At 37.1% G+C, this 16,855-nt stretch overlaps 1 protein-coding gene across 11 annotated transcripts in view; it reads left to right on the forward strand.

Annotated features, from left to right (window-relative positions):
• NRG1 (neuregulin 1) overlaps nt 1-16,855 on the forward strand; it is a 1,119,525-nt gene that overhangs the window by 1,088,698 nt on the left and 13,972 nt on the right. For 6 of the 11 annotated variants that reach the window (XM_030312313.1, XM_030312320.1, XM_030312322.1 and 3 more), the window contains one exon: nt 10,719-10,777. In XM_030312313.1, the coding sequence (XP_030168173.1) occupies nt 10,719-10,777 (59 nt within the window). Of the gene's footprint in view, nt 1-10,053; nt 10,122-10,718; nt 11,379-16,855 lie in introns of those variants that run through there. The other 5 variants (XM_030312325.1, XM_030312328.1, XM_030312327.1 and 2 more) reach the window with 4 other exon arrangements.

The following is a 16,855-nucleotide window of genomic DNA, read 5'->3' on the forward strand; positions in this document are numbered from 1 at the left end:
TGTTTTAAAAATAATTTTAGAGATTCACTTTTTGATCACCAGTATATTCAAACCTACATACCTGTAGCAAAGAATAAAAGTTGGTTAATTGTGATCCTTGGTTTGCTGACCTGCTGTGAAACAGCACAAATATGGCACCCCCATAGTTACCGTACTGAATTGGGATGCATAATTCTTATAATTTCCTACAAGGTTTTCTGTGATCGAAAAAAACCCCAAACTGATGCTGAGAATTATAATCTGTAAAATAAGAGGTTCATTTATTATATGGGGAAACTTTGTTATTCCATCCTAAGTGCAAACAACCTAATTGTGTTTTAATAAATCTCCTTGAAGAATAGCATAAAATTATAGTTCCTTAAATTCTGCTTCTTTTTAAACAACTATACTCATATTATCTATGTCTCAGACAATTACTTCTTAAGAAAAGCATCTGAGACCACTGTGTTTTAATTATAATAATGAAACATGATCACTTTTCATCATAGCCTTTGCAAAGATTTACAAGCTGAGTGAGTGCATATGATAGTTTCTGAATACCTCCAAGGAACCAGTGCAGTTATTTTCCACATATTAATTTCAGCTATTCTGCAGCCCTCCCACGTCCTACACAAAACATGCAATCACATAAGTGCTGTTCATTTGTTCCATTTTGGTATTGTGCCAACAACTGTAATTTTTTTCACCCACCAGTTTTTCATTAAATGTTAAGCCCAATCCAGGAAAAAAAAATTACTGTATATTTTTTAAATCTTGAAGTGAAATGTGTGTTATTCCTCTAATAATTATTAAAGCAGCAAGCCATGAATGAAAACTCTCTATCCTCCAGGCTAATTGTCTAGTGAGTTATGCGTGTCTTCCACTTCTCAGCAAATTGGTATCATAATTTTATTGGGTTTTTTTTTTTTTTGGTGGGGGGGGAGTAATTATAATCTTTCAGAAAAGTCTTAAAAAGCTTATCACTGGATCTTGTTGGAAAGAAGATCTTTGACATCGATGATTTTCTTAACTGTTTACCCCTTTTTGGACCGTGTCTTTACTGATGCATCAAAAGCAAGCTGGTACCTTGAGGGAAGAATTGGAGTATATTTAACATCCAAAATATTTCAGGCCTTTTTCATTAAATGAAAGGTTTGTTGTTGTTGTTTTTTTTTTTTTTTATCCTTGTATTGAAAACGTCTTTAACATAAAAAGTAAGCACTACTCAGAACTGAAACGAAGACACATAATATACCGTGTCTTTCGATAATATACTGTTCACTAGGCCACTTGAATAGAGACAGAAAACATAAAAATGCTTCATTGGCTCATCATGGTCCTGTGTACGAAGCTAGTTCATAGTTTCCATATGGTCCATCTGTTTAAAGCAAAACATTGCTGAAGCATGAGCCACATCATTCAAAATCAGCTTTATCTCATGATTCAGAAACAACCACAGGCATGGAAGTTTCCAAGTAGTCTCTCTGGTCACCTAATCCATGGTTGTCTTCTTGGGAGTTGAAGTAGAAAACTGGACAGCGGATCTCTTTTGTGTCTCCATTTTGAATAAGGTGTTCCAAAGGGATTAACCGTGTAACAGTTACACACTTCTCTGAGGAGAGGTTTGCTGGTTACTTGGACATCCCCCTAAGGACCACGTGGGAATTTCTGCAGTGGCTCTCATCTTTTATATTGCCCTTCTCTCCATAGTAATTTAAAAATTTATCCCAGGGAAAAAATAGTTACTATTCCAGACCTCATGAAGACAAGAAAGAAACGAATCATTCCATCTTTCACCATCCGATGCCCTATGTAATCACATGGTTCAAAGAAATAAGACAATTTGAAATGACATCCAGATTTGCCTCTTTGTTTGTCTCCTTGTTCTTATATATCAGTTCTTCTGAACAGTTTTAGTAAAGAACGATTTTGGAAGATGTTGATGTGATTTTTTTTTTAATCTAAAAATGATTTTATACCAGATCGTATTTATAAACCCATTATGTCGTCCCACGGACAGATGTGGCTTTCTCATGAGGGGATTAGAGTCTTAACCACCAATTTTAGTGAACAGTCTTGATCCCTTTCCCTTCAACTCTCTGGACGATATCTTTATGTGTAATATGGAGTTAATATGTTCTCCAAATTTCTTTCCAGGGAGTCCATGAAATTAAATGAATTCATTTCTGCTAAAGTATTTCTAACTCTGGGGAAGCAAGATTTTTTTCCCCTTATAATAAAAAGTAAATGGTAGTATTACATGTTCTCTGTAGACATTAGAAAAATATATACACCTGTCTTAATAGACTACATGCTAGGATGTTTGAAAAACCCCATTTCTTCATTTTATTTAACATTAGCAGTTTTACTTGGTTTGGTGGGGCTCCCGGCTAGGATTATAACTTTGCATTTGACAGATCAATTAATATCGCTGACCATTATCTTCCTTATCCACAAAAACAAAAAACAAAAACAAGGAAACAAAACAAAACAAGGAAGATGCGAGTTGCCTTCAAACATGAACTTACAATTTTGTGTCATTTTTATGAAACCGTGCAGTATATATAAGGGCCTATAAAAATATGTAACTGTAGGAGATAAAGACACAGCAAATATGTTATAATAAATTATACTCAAAAATGAAATATTAAACATTTGCTTGTAGAACAGCTTTCTATTTATCTGTACCAGGCGTTTTTGAAAACACAGAGAAAATGGAAGGCACGGTCTCTGGTCCCTGGAAACTTAGTCTGTTTAGGAAAATGAAGTAGCTAAAATAGTAAATCAGTTAGAGTCAGTATATCCCAAGTGGTGCAATGCTGATTATCATGTAATGAAAATCGAAAGAAAGAAAAAGAAAAGACCGGAATGACTTGGAGAAGGCTTTATAAACATTGCCATCATTTATGGAGTCTTTTCCATATACCAGGCAGGCATTGAGCCTGCAGTAATAGTTTCTGTGAGACACAGTGACGTGAATATCTAGACCAGCATCTCCATTGTGGGAAGCAAAACAGACCAAACAAAACTTAGACGTGAGGGCCAGTTCAAGAGCTCTGAAGGCCAGGTAGGTGACCTTGGACATTTTGATACCTAATAGGGAGTATTAGTAACGTCTGGAGCAGGAGAGTGATACAGTAAACATAGCAGATATTTAGGGAAGACAGACTTAGACACAGGCTAGAGAAATTTGGGGACTAGGTTAGATTGGGAGAGAAAGCCAGAGACACTAGCTGAGGTTAAAGTTTTATAAAATCCTGGCATAAAATGATGATGATTATACTTCTGACACTTTCTGGTAGCTGGGTTAACATAATTAAATAAGGGAATGATGGCTCAGATTCATGGTTGTGTCCTGTGGCTTCATTATCATGGCTGCAGAAGGAGAAATTTGGAATAAAAAAAAAAGGAATATGTATTGGGTTAGAGCCTCCAGTCCATAAGAATAGACTGCTAACTGCACTCTTTTTCTAGCCCTGGAAGAGTTCATTCTTCAGAGTGGGTGTGACCCTTGCCTATAGCACATCTGTTCTTAAGAGATGACAGGCTTAACAGATGGAAAAGCATTTATGAGACAGTGCAACTCTTGTGGCTCAGATCCGTGATCAACTCTTCAGATGACCATGTCTTCTATTTCTTCTATGTTTGCCATGCATTGAGAATCCGGCTTAACTAGGGGTTTATTAACTCATTTTTGGCTTTCACTCTCTAAGGTAGATTGAAGGAAGTCCTTTTGTCCTCATAGACGACAATTGAGGTGTAGTTTTACCTAAAATCAGGGGCAATGACAATGTCTTCTTAATAGTTTGCGTGCTTTTTTCTCCTGAAATCAGGTAGGCAGCCCTAAAGATTTATTGATCTCCTTCTATGAGGCAGGCTCTGTGCTCATTCTCAGTAGAAAGTACTGAACAAAACCATGCTGGTTTCTGCATGGAGTCTATTAGGCTGTCGAGAGTAGCAAACATATTTCAAGTAATTAATTTAATTATAAATTGTAGGTGTGCCAAGTGCTGTGATGGATATTTAGGGAGCTAATGAAATGTCTAATGGGGGACCCCAACTTGTCAAAGGCAGAGAGTCTGGGAAAAAAATATCCAGCAAACGGTCTATTTAAAGCAAAACACAATTTTGAAACATTTTTATTAATTATTTAAGTAAAAAGTGGATATTTAGCTGTTTCATTATAAAATGAGGCTCGCAGTGTAGATAGAACTGTAAAGTTCTGAATCTCCAGGCTCTTTGACAAGACAGGGGAAGACATCCTCCAGAGAGGAAGACCAAACCACAAAGTAGCACTCAGTATGTCATCGTGTGACAGGGACATGGAGATGCATGGGATGTAGATTGATCCCATATCCGATTAAATTGTTTGACCCCAAACTTACAAAGATACATCATGTAGAGTAAACAGTGGTGAGAATTTAAGTCTACAGATGAGCATTTCAGAACAAGCTGTGCAAACAGAGCTTTGGGAAGGGCACGAAGGTTCAAACAGGGACAGGTTAATTCATAAACACTGCCACCCTCATTATTGGGATTGTGTGTCTTAGACATTGAAAAACATCACTGGAGACCCAGGACAACTTCGATTTTTGGTTTCCTCAGTATTTACCCATGAATCCAATGTGGCCACTATATGTATCCAATTATCTCCTGGATTGAGAACAAGTCCACAGATCATAATAATAAATAAACAAAAAAAGGAAAAGGGGTGATTCAGACTAGCTGCACAGTATTGGGGAGGTATATAGGGTTGGATCTGAAGGAAATGTTGTGGGAACCTTTTATATTTAATGTTTTCTTTAATGACGTTGAAGAAGGCATTCCCTTGAGAAAATACACATCTTTTGCAGATGATGCTGTAAAAAGGGTGAAACACAAATGAGAAAAGCATATACAAATCTCAAGAAATCTCTCTCAAAGGTAGATAACAGAATGAGGTTCATCTTGGGAAAATACACACCAACAGTAACAACACATTTGGGAAAGAATAATCCACAACACAGATACTCCAGCAGTGAGTGGGCGAGTTCTAGCCAGAATGCCGAGCAGGGGAAGGGTTGGAAAAGTCAGCACTTGCAACGTGACACTCTAGAAAAACAGACAAGCACTGTTTGAGCTAGTGTATACACCACTAACTCTAGCTTACATGGAATGAGAGCAAAAGGCCTTAATATCTAACACTTAAACTCACTGATATTCCTTAAGACGTTATTTGTGGGCATTTCCACTACTTGATATTTGTAAACATTAAACACCAAAGAAATTATTCCAGAGGTTATACAATATGAAGGAAATACCACAACTAGTATTGAGGTAGAGCAAAAAGACAGTAGGGACTCCTCTTTTTGAGGCAAGGTATTTTAAAATTGTCCAAATATATCATTGTGATGACTAGGAATGAGGAAATATCAGGTGTAGACCTTGTTTCCCTTTTGCTGCCGGATTAAGGAGGACCTGATGAAAATTAATGAAACCAAGAAATAAATGGTGTCTAAGGATGGTTTAAAATTTGACCATCAATTGATAAAACCATAAAACCATTTATAATGGTTTATTAAATTAGCAAATGCTAAATAACCAGAAGTTTCTTGGGGGTATGTAATATCTTTGAATACGCCTAGTGCCTCCACCAAAAAAAAAAAAAAAAAAAAAAAAAAAAAGGGAAATATCCAAGTAGAATATAAAAACTACACCAAGCACTAAATTGATTCTCAAAATACATTAATGTATTATTGATTACATAGTAAACATATCAGGATAGTCACCAAGTACTAAGGTTATTACTAGAAAGGAACTAAGGTTATTACCAATGCTATGTGCAAGTCTTGGTCACTAGATTGTACTACTTTATTCAATCCAAGTAAACTGGTATTTCGGCAACAGTATTTAAATTTGACATAATAACTCATTATTAAAGAGTTACAGAGCCCTTTCCAATTCCAAACACAATGTTAAAGGTTTCTATTTAGGGAAGCGAGCCCGTGAGGGCAGCACTGGGAGCTGCTATCAAGAAGAAATGATGTAGGAGTTTACAGAGGAGAGTCTGTCATAAACTATACAAATAAAAGCCAGAAGTTCAATATTGACCTATACCTGACAAATCAATTGACTATATGAAAGTCTCTTTGATACAGTTCATTATTGGACGCTGCCGTCCAATACTATCTTGGGCTCAGTTTAACAAACATTTTATGAGAGCTTTTTACAAGGCAGACACTGTGTTAAAATTAGAGATACAGTGGGGCGCCTGGGTGGCTCAGTCGGTTGAGCGTCCGACTTCAGCTCAGGTCATGATCTTGCAGTCCATGAGTTCAAGCCCCACTTCGGACTCTGTGCTGACAGCTCAGAGCCTGGAGCCTGCTTTGGATTCTGTGTCTCCCTCTCTCTCTGCCCGTCCCCTGCTCATGCTCTGTCTCTCTGTCTCTCAAAAATGAGTAAATGTTTTTAAAAAAATTTTTTTTAATTAGAGATTCAGAACGATCAAAATATGGTCACTATCCTCACCACAGAGAATTCCAACCCAGACAGGTGAGGGCTGTGAAAGAGATCAGGACAGGGTGCAGTGTGAGAGGCAAAGACAGACTCCTCAGCCAGGGCAGGGAAGTGGGAGATGGAGAGGTGGAGGTCAGGGAAGGGTCAGTTGGGAGAGGGGATACCTAAGTTTGGACAAAACGATCTGCGAATTTTCATCGCATTAAGAACAAATGTAAAACAAAGATCATTGCTCATGTTAAGAGCACATACTAAAACAATATATATAGAAGCTACAATAGAGGCTTGATTATTATTCAAACAGATTGTCCTAAGAGACAAAATTCTTGGAATTTGCCCAGACTCGTGCCAAAGCATATTGTTCAAAATGAGATTAAATTTACCATACTCTTATCTCCAAAGAAAGTGATAGATTGGATGCTTAATGTACAGTGCTAATTTAGAAACATGTCAGAAGCCAGACAGTCTCCCTATTCTTTTAGAAGTAATTCCATAGAATTTAATCAGAGTTTATCGATCAGATGAGCTTCCATTTGCATATGCCTTCTCTCCACAGTCAGTGCGGTCTGCAGTGTTGCACAGGCAAAGTCTGTTTCTGCTTCTTTCAATTTGATTTGGCAACAACTCTAGAGGTCCCCAAAAGTTCCATAATAACAGTTGTTGCTGAACACTTAAATTGCTTAGGAATAGGTATTTGCAGTTTGTTTTACCTCCATGATTGTCTTAAAAATCCATTGTATCAAAAATGTTTTTTAAAAGTCTTTGAGTCCTCCTCCATGACTGGTAACACATTCAGAAGAAATGCTGTCAGTTTCCACACAGCGGTTCCATGTGTTAGGATGAGCACTGATTTCCAGAACCTTTGTGGTGAAAGGAACCGTTGAGAACCGCTTAGTCAAATCCCTTCATCTTATCCCTGTGGCCCCATGAAGTCAAATGGGCTGCCCGCATCGAGGCAGCAAGATACTGTGGTGCCAGGATAGACGGGCTTAGTCTCCGTTTTCCAAGGTCAGGGTCTCTGACATCTTGAACGTTAGTGTACATGCAGATCTCTTGGGGATCTTGTTAAAAACGCAGATTCTTAGTTAGCAGTTATAAACTGGGGGCCTGGAATTCTGCATTTCTACTAACGAGATCCCAGGAGATGCTGGTGCCATTCGTCCATGAGCCACACTTTGAATAATAATGTTTCACCCTAAGAAAATGTATCTGAGGATAAACATTACCACAAGAATAGTCCTGGTGCAGATACAGCTGATAGTTCCAAAAAAGATTGGCATATTTTAAGCATATCTAGTGTTAGTGTACCAAGTGTCCATGTCATTTTATGATAGAGATAAACCACCATGCCATAGGCCAATTCCCTAGGAAACATCACCTTAGAAGTTCGTACTAATTAGAAAATTGATTGGATAAGATTTTTGATCTGCATCGCCTCCTTGTCCTGTGCCTTCTCATCCCCAAACTGGCATCCAAGATGCATAAGTGACAATTTTCTATAAATGCATTCCTTTTCTTAAGCGACTCATGATTCTTCAACTATATGTTCATTTTATGATCCTTACTTAAATCAATGCACTGCTTACCTCAAATGGTTCTCCCCCTTCTGCACCTCTACCCCCCAATACACACACACACACACACACACACACGCATACAGTGTTCACATGTCTTATACCATGTTCATTGTATGAAACAAGTGGATTACTGTGTGATCAATAAGAGAATTATAATTGTTATCAATAATGCCAACAGGTAAGAGAAAATGGTCATTGTAGAATATGCCCTTAATTCTGGAGTACCTGCTTAATCGTAGGCTATGTCCATGTGAATTTTAGTCCTTGTTCGGAAACAAATACACAAACAAAAATCCTGTACATTTCAGAAGTCATTATGTTAAATACATTATATGAAAAATAGGTTTCCATGTATTTTCCTTATATATCTGTGAAGACATTGTTATTGAAGCATGTGACATCTTTATGAAAAAAATGACCCAGCTTCACAGGCTATCATTCTTATTTCTGTATTTCTCTAGGTAGATCTTCCTCTATTCACTGCTGCAAAAATATTCTAACCAAAGAAACCAATTCAATTATATAGATAGATAGAATTTGTTCAAATTTTATATATATATCTGTGTGTGTGTGTGTGTGTGTATAAAGTGTTTTGAAGAGTTAAAAGGGCTGTATCAATATAAGATATTCATTGTTAAGTTTATTGATAATACCAGTGATCATAATTATATTTAAGTTACACAAGAACTCATAGTAATAAAAATCCAGAACTTTAGTATTTTATCTTGCAGGCCATTCTTCATGAAATAGAATTAGATATACCAAATCACTTGATAACACTTTTTTGGCATGGAATTTGGTTTTAAGGGGAATGAGAAAAATATCCTTGGTTTTATTCACATTGCTTTGATGCCAAAAAGATAATATTTATTCTTATTTACTATGGAGAAGAAAGGGCCGGTCATGTGTAAATCATGAGGTATGTGCTGTCACAACTACATTTTATTAGGGGCTTTGCATGATGGTTATGGTATAGATGAACTATGGATAGTAACCATGACTGTGGGTGTTGAGCATCTATAAGCTAATTTGCTTCCTAGAACCTTTTGATGGCCCTCTTGACTAGAGCATGTTACTGGGTAAAATGGATCCAATATGAAATGCTTTCATTACTGGTATAATAGTAACAAAAACAGCACCTAGAAAGGACTTCCATATTTAGGCACATCCCCACTGCATGACCTTACAAACGATATTTATTATATCAAGATTCTAGAATTTGGATAGGTGAATGTGTGTGAGTAAAATGAAAATTTGATGCAGTTTAAAAATAGTTTCACCTTAAATGCGAAATGACACCTATTAAGTACTACAGTAGAACCACCCTTTGAATTTTAAAAATGTATTTGTCTTTGGGGATCACTGGATGAAGTGAAGTTTGTGCTAATAAATGTCTGCTTCTTTCTGTCTTTCAGTATTAAAAAGGAGACCTAATTTGTCATACCTTTAAAAAAAATAGGGCATATAGTTTTTCTGGTCAGTAATCACTGGAGTGTGTAAGCGCTTGACTTCTATTGTAGTTTGATGATTGAACTTACAACATAAAAGTACCTATGAAAGCACAAAATTGAGTGTCTATGAAGGGAAAAGCTCAGGATCCTTTAAATAATAAAAGATTATGGATGGAACCATGCAAGACCTTATCAAAACCAGTGTTTTAACAAGATAGGAGTCCTTGCTCAGTGGCAGATAAGGAAATGCCAGAGGGAAAGTGACTTAGCTACCCAGGCCTTGCCAGCCCTATGTAACTTGTCAACCTCCCTGGGAGCTAAATTTCATTTATCATTAAATGCCTCATGAAGACTGAAGCAAACAACAACAAAAATATGTACCCCGCAGTTTCCATGGAACATGGTTTTCTAAATGTGTTCTTTTCCTTCTCTTCGTGTTGTTCAGCCACCAGGTCATTGTAGGAATCTCCATATTCCATAGGAGGAAAATTGCCAGTCTGAAAATTCAGTGTCTTTAGCGTTCTATTGCTTATCACGTTTTTGCCCTCTAGGTGCCAACCTGGATTCACTGGAGCAAGATGTACTGAGAATGTGCCCATGAAAGTCCAAAACCAAGAAAGTATGTTAAAATAATCTGAAATTTGCTTTCTCCCCCAAACTACAGCAACAATTACTACCACTTGGTGCTTTTACAGTTCAGTTGTAACTGATTCCTTTTGTCCTAACGATGGTTTAGCCACTCGGGGCATCAACCCATTCAGTGTGAGTTTGTCTCTCAGCTTGGGCCCCAAAGATCATAGGGGTGAATTAGAATGACCAGTCCGGATGGCCAGGGATTCTGGTGACCATGGCAGGCAGGCCAACCAAAAACCATTTCTTTCCGGCACTTTTGACCAAAGATGTCCCGTGGAAAACGGAGATAAAGAAACCATCAGATGCGATTTTCAGCGAGTTCCTCTGAAAGAAAGCAGTCACTTCAAATGCTGCCATCTTCCTTTCTGTCATACAAACCCTAGGACCCCATTTTGTGCAGATTTTTAATCCTTTGAGGGAAATGCCAGAGTCTGAAAACCATGGTTAGGACAAAGACTCAGTTCCTGAGGGTGAACTCGCCAAGTTCAGTCAAATGACACTGAAGGAGCTTCTTTCTAGCATATATTCACCTCTTCTCTTTTTCTCTGTTTTTTCTACCATTGTTTTTTGTTTCTTCTCTCAGGTGCCCAAATGAGTTTACTGGTGATCGCTGCCAAAACTACGTAATGGCCAGCTTCTACAGTACGTCCACTCCCTTTCTGTCTCTGCCTGAGTAGGAGCATGCTCAGTCGCTGCCGCTTTCTTGTTGCATCTCCCCTCAGATTTCACCTAGACATAGATGTGTTTTACCAGGTCTAACATTGACTGCCTCTGCCTGTCGCATGAGAACATTAACACAAGCGATTGTATTACTTCCTCTGTTCGTGACTAGTGGGCTCTGAGATACTAATAGGTGTGTGAGGCTCCGGATGCTTCTGAAATGGATACTGAATAATGTGATACAAAATGATAGCCAATATCACACAGTGCAATTATAATAAAAGCATTTAAAAGTCTCACTGTTATTGATAAAATAAAATCATTCTGCTAAACAGTCCATCTTCTTTATAAAATGGCAGCGTCCTGCAAAGGATGTTGCTAAATTGTAATCAGTATGCACTTGAAATGATGGTAAGTTAATTTCGGCTCAGAATGTGTTACTTATAACAAATAAACATGCTAAAAAGAGTTCAGATGTTTCTCTTCATTAACAGTTTGCATTTAGGTGTAAAAAGAGCACTGAGTAGGAAAATTACAAACATTTCACGGCAAATGAGATATCCTGGCTTCTCTTTATGTTGCTTAGGAAACAGGTGATTCAGGATTAGTTTAAACAATCATTTCTTTATATTTGCATTTCTTTATGCTAGTTTCAATGACAATTTTAGGGACAAATAGGGGTTTTTTGATATTCATTACTTACTTTGAAATATAATAGTTTACATCCAGATATATATTTTTAATGCAGAACTGGGAAATTTTGATGGATTTCTATGGCTTCCTGAAGGGTTGAACATCATCCTTAAAAGACCCAATCCGCATGTATATAATTTGCATGGGTAACTAGATCATTTAATTTGTCCTTCTGCTGTGAACTGGGCTATCGCTTCTAATTCTGGAGCTTTCAAAGCATTGTATTTAAAATGGATTCCATATAGTTATTCATTGAGATGAAAGGGTGACAATTTTTTTTTTCCCCGTGAAAGATCAGATAGTAAATACTTCAGGGTTTGCAGGTGATAACCGTCACCTGCACAACCACGAACTTTGCACAAAGCAGCCATAGCCAATGCATAAACTGATAGGCATGGCCGTGTGCTACTAAAACTTTATTCACAAAAGCAGGCAGTGGGCTGGATTTATCAATCCCTGATTCGGATTGTCAGTTGCTCACCCTGAAAAATACTGGACATAGCCGATCAGTGTAAATTCACGTAACACAATGAATAGTGATACGAGCCGGTCATTTGGGGGCCCTAAAAGAATCAGAGATTTACCCTTACTTGTATGCATGCAAAGAATAAGATCCTGTTCCTCCTGTTAACAGTCGTGGAAGAATAAATTTCATGGAAAAGTTAATTTCATATTCATTGAGGGGAGGCCATTTCCATAATATTCAATCATTTATTTAGTGAGGTGGTGCTTATGGCATATTTACACAGGTTACATATCAAAGATTATGTTATTAATCTTTTTAAAGGTAGATAAGATGGAGAATAAAAAATAGAAGAGGAATAGTAGAATTTTACTGAATATTTTAAAGCCATTCCTTTCAGAAATCAGTTTGTATTCAAATAACATAGATTTAGCAAATCATGTGACTGTATAAATATGATAACATATCGTAGAATTGAATGAAAATTCTGAACATTTGTATCACACTTAAATGTTTGGTGTTATACCGAGTTTCATTGTGCACTGAAGGCAATGTTAGGGCACTATATAGAGAATCGCATTTTTAAAATGAAGCTATTTCCCCAAATAATGATGCAGTTAGATCTGACAGCAGTAGGCAAAGAAGATGTTTTCAACTTCTATTTTAGACCATTTTCTTTTTCAGAAGATATTCTTTCAAAATAGCCACTATGTATTTAATCAGAGTGTGATTCCTTAAATAAAATCTTGAGTAAGCTTTCGATCGCACTTTTGGAAGACATTCAAGAAAGCAGCCTTCATATTTACCCTGATGTAACAAAGATTGATAGGAAGTGAATTTATGAGCAGTCTGTGATGACTGTGCGTCAGGGCTCCCTCGGATCTGGAAAAGCAAGAGCTTCCCTTCAGAAACTGCTTTCCAAAGTTGTCTTGCCCAGCGTTAATTTTCTGACCTCTATAGCTTAAATTTTCAATTTTCATTTCTGCAGACTCTCATATAGAAGGTAGGAAAATACACTTTGCTGTTTTAAGAACTTTATGTTCAAGTATCAGTGTAGTCTGCACAAAGGATAAAAAATGTTGCCACAGTGGTAATGATTAAACTTTAATTGTTTGTGTTCATAAAGTCTGAAACACGTAACATAAATTTTGAAGGAAAAGATATTCCCCAGGTTCAAAGAGAAACATTTTTTCGACTTACTAAACCACATTTTGAATAGAAGAATGACATTATAAAAGAATGTACAGCTTTTAAAATGCTTATTAACACATAACTTACATTATTAGGATTTGATGCAGTTTTTCTGGTCATTCTATGGGGACATTTATTGATTTATAAAAATGGATTTAAAGTATGAAAGAAAAGAATAAATGTATATTTTATATGGCTTTCTTGAAGGCAGCCATTTGCCTTGAAATAAAACATATTTATAATACTTTCTAGGAAAATATTGTCAAGGTTAGTCAGCTTCAAGTTTGACCTACCTTGACAGAGTTCCTACTTTCAAGGATTGTATTGATCATTGTTAGGGGTGGGGGGGGAGAATGTGCATATATAGGCAATTCATAATTGATATATAGACTTCCCGGGCAGAAAAAAAAAAAAAAAACACAGCTTCAATAGTTAGAGGCAGTATACAGCAAGTATATCATATATAAACTAATATATAATAATAAGTTATTATAGAATAGCCCAAATCATAGAATATTTTTACAGAGTACAATTTTAGAACCTTTAGGCATATTGTCAGCATGAGTAATCCCAATAGATCTCCTTAAATGTAATTTTGAATCAGAGGTTACTAGTGCATAAATTACTTGTGTTGATTCTAAATGCTTTAAAAACCATTGAAATTACTAATTTATCCAACGTGTATCTGGATGACAGTAGAATAAAGACACAATCTATGACATAAATTATCATAAATTCTAACTGAGTGTTAGACTTTCTTGTGTGTGTGTTGGTGAATGTGCTTCTGTGCACATGGAAACTTGGGAGTGCGGAGAAAGCCTCCTATTACATTCCAAAAGGCTCAATGGCAATATGGATTTGTATATGTGAAAATAAAAAGTATCTGCATTTGTAAAGGTAAGTCAAAAATGAAAAGTCAGACACTAAATACGTCCCACTTAGCACTGGCATTGACAGAGCTCCTTTAGAAATCTCAGAGGTGCAGAAAGGACTATACATATGTCTTTGATATTGTTTGCATAAGGAGGCCCAAAGTATTAAAGAGTAAAATCTTGAATGTCTTCAGATTTTATCAGAAGCCATAAATGCATGGATGGATAATTTTGGTAAAAGAAAGTTGTTTAATTGTTCTTTTCTCTGATGCAATTGAAAAATTTAAATTAACCTACAGGTTAATCAGTTCTCTTCAAACAATTATAAAATCCTCAAGCAAAGGAATAGTGAGTCAATATTTAATAGTTTCTGAAGACTCTTAGATTTAAATTAATTTTTTATATTGCTTACTGCACAGCAGGAAATCACATGTAGAAAAGGAAACTAAATTGTTTACAGCAACCTTTGTGTTTTTGAATTATTAATTTAATTTGAAAAATGTAGTGGCGAGACAGAAGTTCAATAGGAAGCGTATGATACATAATGAGCCTAAGCCAACATTAGATTAAATAGAACAGATAGAAAGTAATAACTTCTTCATCAAATGAAAAGTGTTTGTGTATTCTGCTTTTCTTGACTCACAATGAAAGAAATGTAGCCACCAATACTAAAAATAAATTAGAGCAGTATTTGCTCCAGGTCGAGAATGATGCATGTTTCCTCTGCTTGTTTCCTTGTTAGGGCTTATGGCCAGAAGAGATTCCAATTTTAAGTACCAATTTCCCTTTGAATTATTTGAAATTGGAGCTGCCTGATATGAATGACTTCCCATGAAATGAAATTATAGTTAGGCTCACAGACTTACCTATAAAACTGTAAATGCAGTAATATGTATGCATGGGCATGCTACTAATTTTATTGAAGACTTAACCAAGCTTTCTACGCAACTAATATAGATCATTAGCAGTGTTCATGTAGGCATGGAATAATGATTCTCTGAAAAGAGTTTCTGTAGATATTTCGGCTTTAACCCTTAAATTATTACTGACTGGTAGGAGGAAAAGGCATATGATGGAAGGGGTTCTAGGGAGAAAAACTGAGTCACATCTTCAAGGAAATGTGTAAGGAAATTTATTATCACTTCCTTGGAAAATGAATTCTTATCCTTGATGTTCCAAAGTTTACATAAAGGAAGCAAATGAGGGGGAAATATTTTGTCAAATTGAGTGTTGCACAGAGACAAGAGAAGTTCGTTTGGATTTGAATAAATTGTTAACGTTTGCTGTGGACATTGTGCAACCAAATTAATCCTGAATCCTGTGGCTTTTAACTTATGAAAAGTTTAGGCTATTCACCTGAGTACCCCGGGCCAACCAAGGCAGACTGATCTATTGTCCACACTACCTCTCGTTATTACTGTTACTCAATGTCCTCTCTGATTTATTTTTTAATCTGGTAGCTCCGTTTCCTCAAGAGGTAGAAAGTTTTTAAAGTCTCACTTCTTGGGTATATCCCAGCAGCTTTCAGAGTTTTCCTGACCATGAATTAGATAAAAGGAAACCTACGTGTAATAAGGGGCCCAAGGTAGATCTCCAGATAAGTCCACTCTCCAAGCTCTTAAACCCTTCTGCTGTTGGCCGTCGTATTTCCTGGCTCCTTTATTCCACAGGGTCTCCCTGTGGCGCATGTGTTAGTATCATAAGCATTTTGTCAATGAAAAATTAACGTCCAAAGTCACTGAACAGGCAAATGGCAGAGGCAGGACCTGAAAACAGGAGGACTTAAGCACACGACCCTCCTTATTTTCTCCTCTCTATTTGAGGATGCTTTGTCCATGCCCAGACTGATGTTTTTGTGAGAGGAGTACCCCTCAACCACATGTTTTCAAAGTTAAGAGATCGATGCCTTGTCATGTTTCTTGGACCACCGTGGTATCTCTCGAGTCAGTGATGAAGGGAAGAAATGGAGACCTCTGAATCTCCATGTGCCTTCTGCCCTTCCTTCCCATGTGCCTCTCCACCATCCATGCACAAATAAGCAATCCTAAGGGGTCCCCCGCCACCACCACCACCACCCCCGATAAAATTTGATTAACAATTTTTGCTTCAGCCTGGAAAGCATCTTTTCTGGAAGGTTTTTGTTTCTATTTTTAATTTGCCCATGTCCCCCATTTCCTTGCTTGAACCTGTGCAGTTTCTGCTAGTCCTTTAGTCTTGAGTCTCTGCACTCACATCTGCCAGGACTGTGGACTGTGAGCTCACACCTTGGGGTTCCCTCCCAGAGCCCTGGGCTCTCATCTGGCCGTCGGAGCTCAGCACCATGGAGTGATCATCTGATTGGCTCTCTGTTATTTGAGGAAGTAATCCATTGAACCAAGGACCCCAGGAATTGGATCCTTCTCCCACACAACCCCCTTTTCTTTTTACAATTTGAAAAAGCAAGGCATCGAGAGTTATCCTATGCCATGCAGGAGTTCTTCGAAAAAACTAGATGCAGGCTCTGTTCCCCAATTCCCTCTCTGGTTTTTTGGGCAGAAGCATTTGTTGCTTTCTGTGAATGGAACATGTAAGTGGTGGAGAGTGGAGAAGGTTAGGAACAGAGGAGATATATATATATATTTTAATAACCAAAACAACAAATATTAGAGCATAACTAGCCACAAACTACAAAAACTGTACATCCAGCGTGACAAAATTTTCAGACCTGAGTGCTGTCCTCTTGGCTTCCACCCCTGGCTCTGCCAACCATGTGCCTTTGGGCAAAAAAAAAATCACCTCCCTGGAACTGCACTTCTGCCTTTTAAAGAGAGGAATGAAATAATACTGAATGCCTTTCTTTAT

This window comes from Lynx canadensis, chromosome B1 (genome assembly GCF_007474595.2).
Source record: "Lynx canadensis isolate LIC74 chromosome B1, mLynCan4.pri.v2, whole genome shotgun sequence".
NCBI lineage: Eukaryota > Metazoa > Chordata > Mammalia > Carnivora > Felidae > Lynx > Lynx canadensis.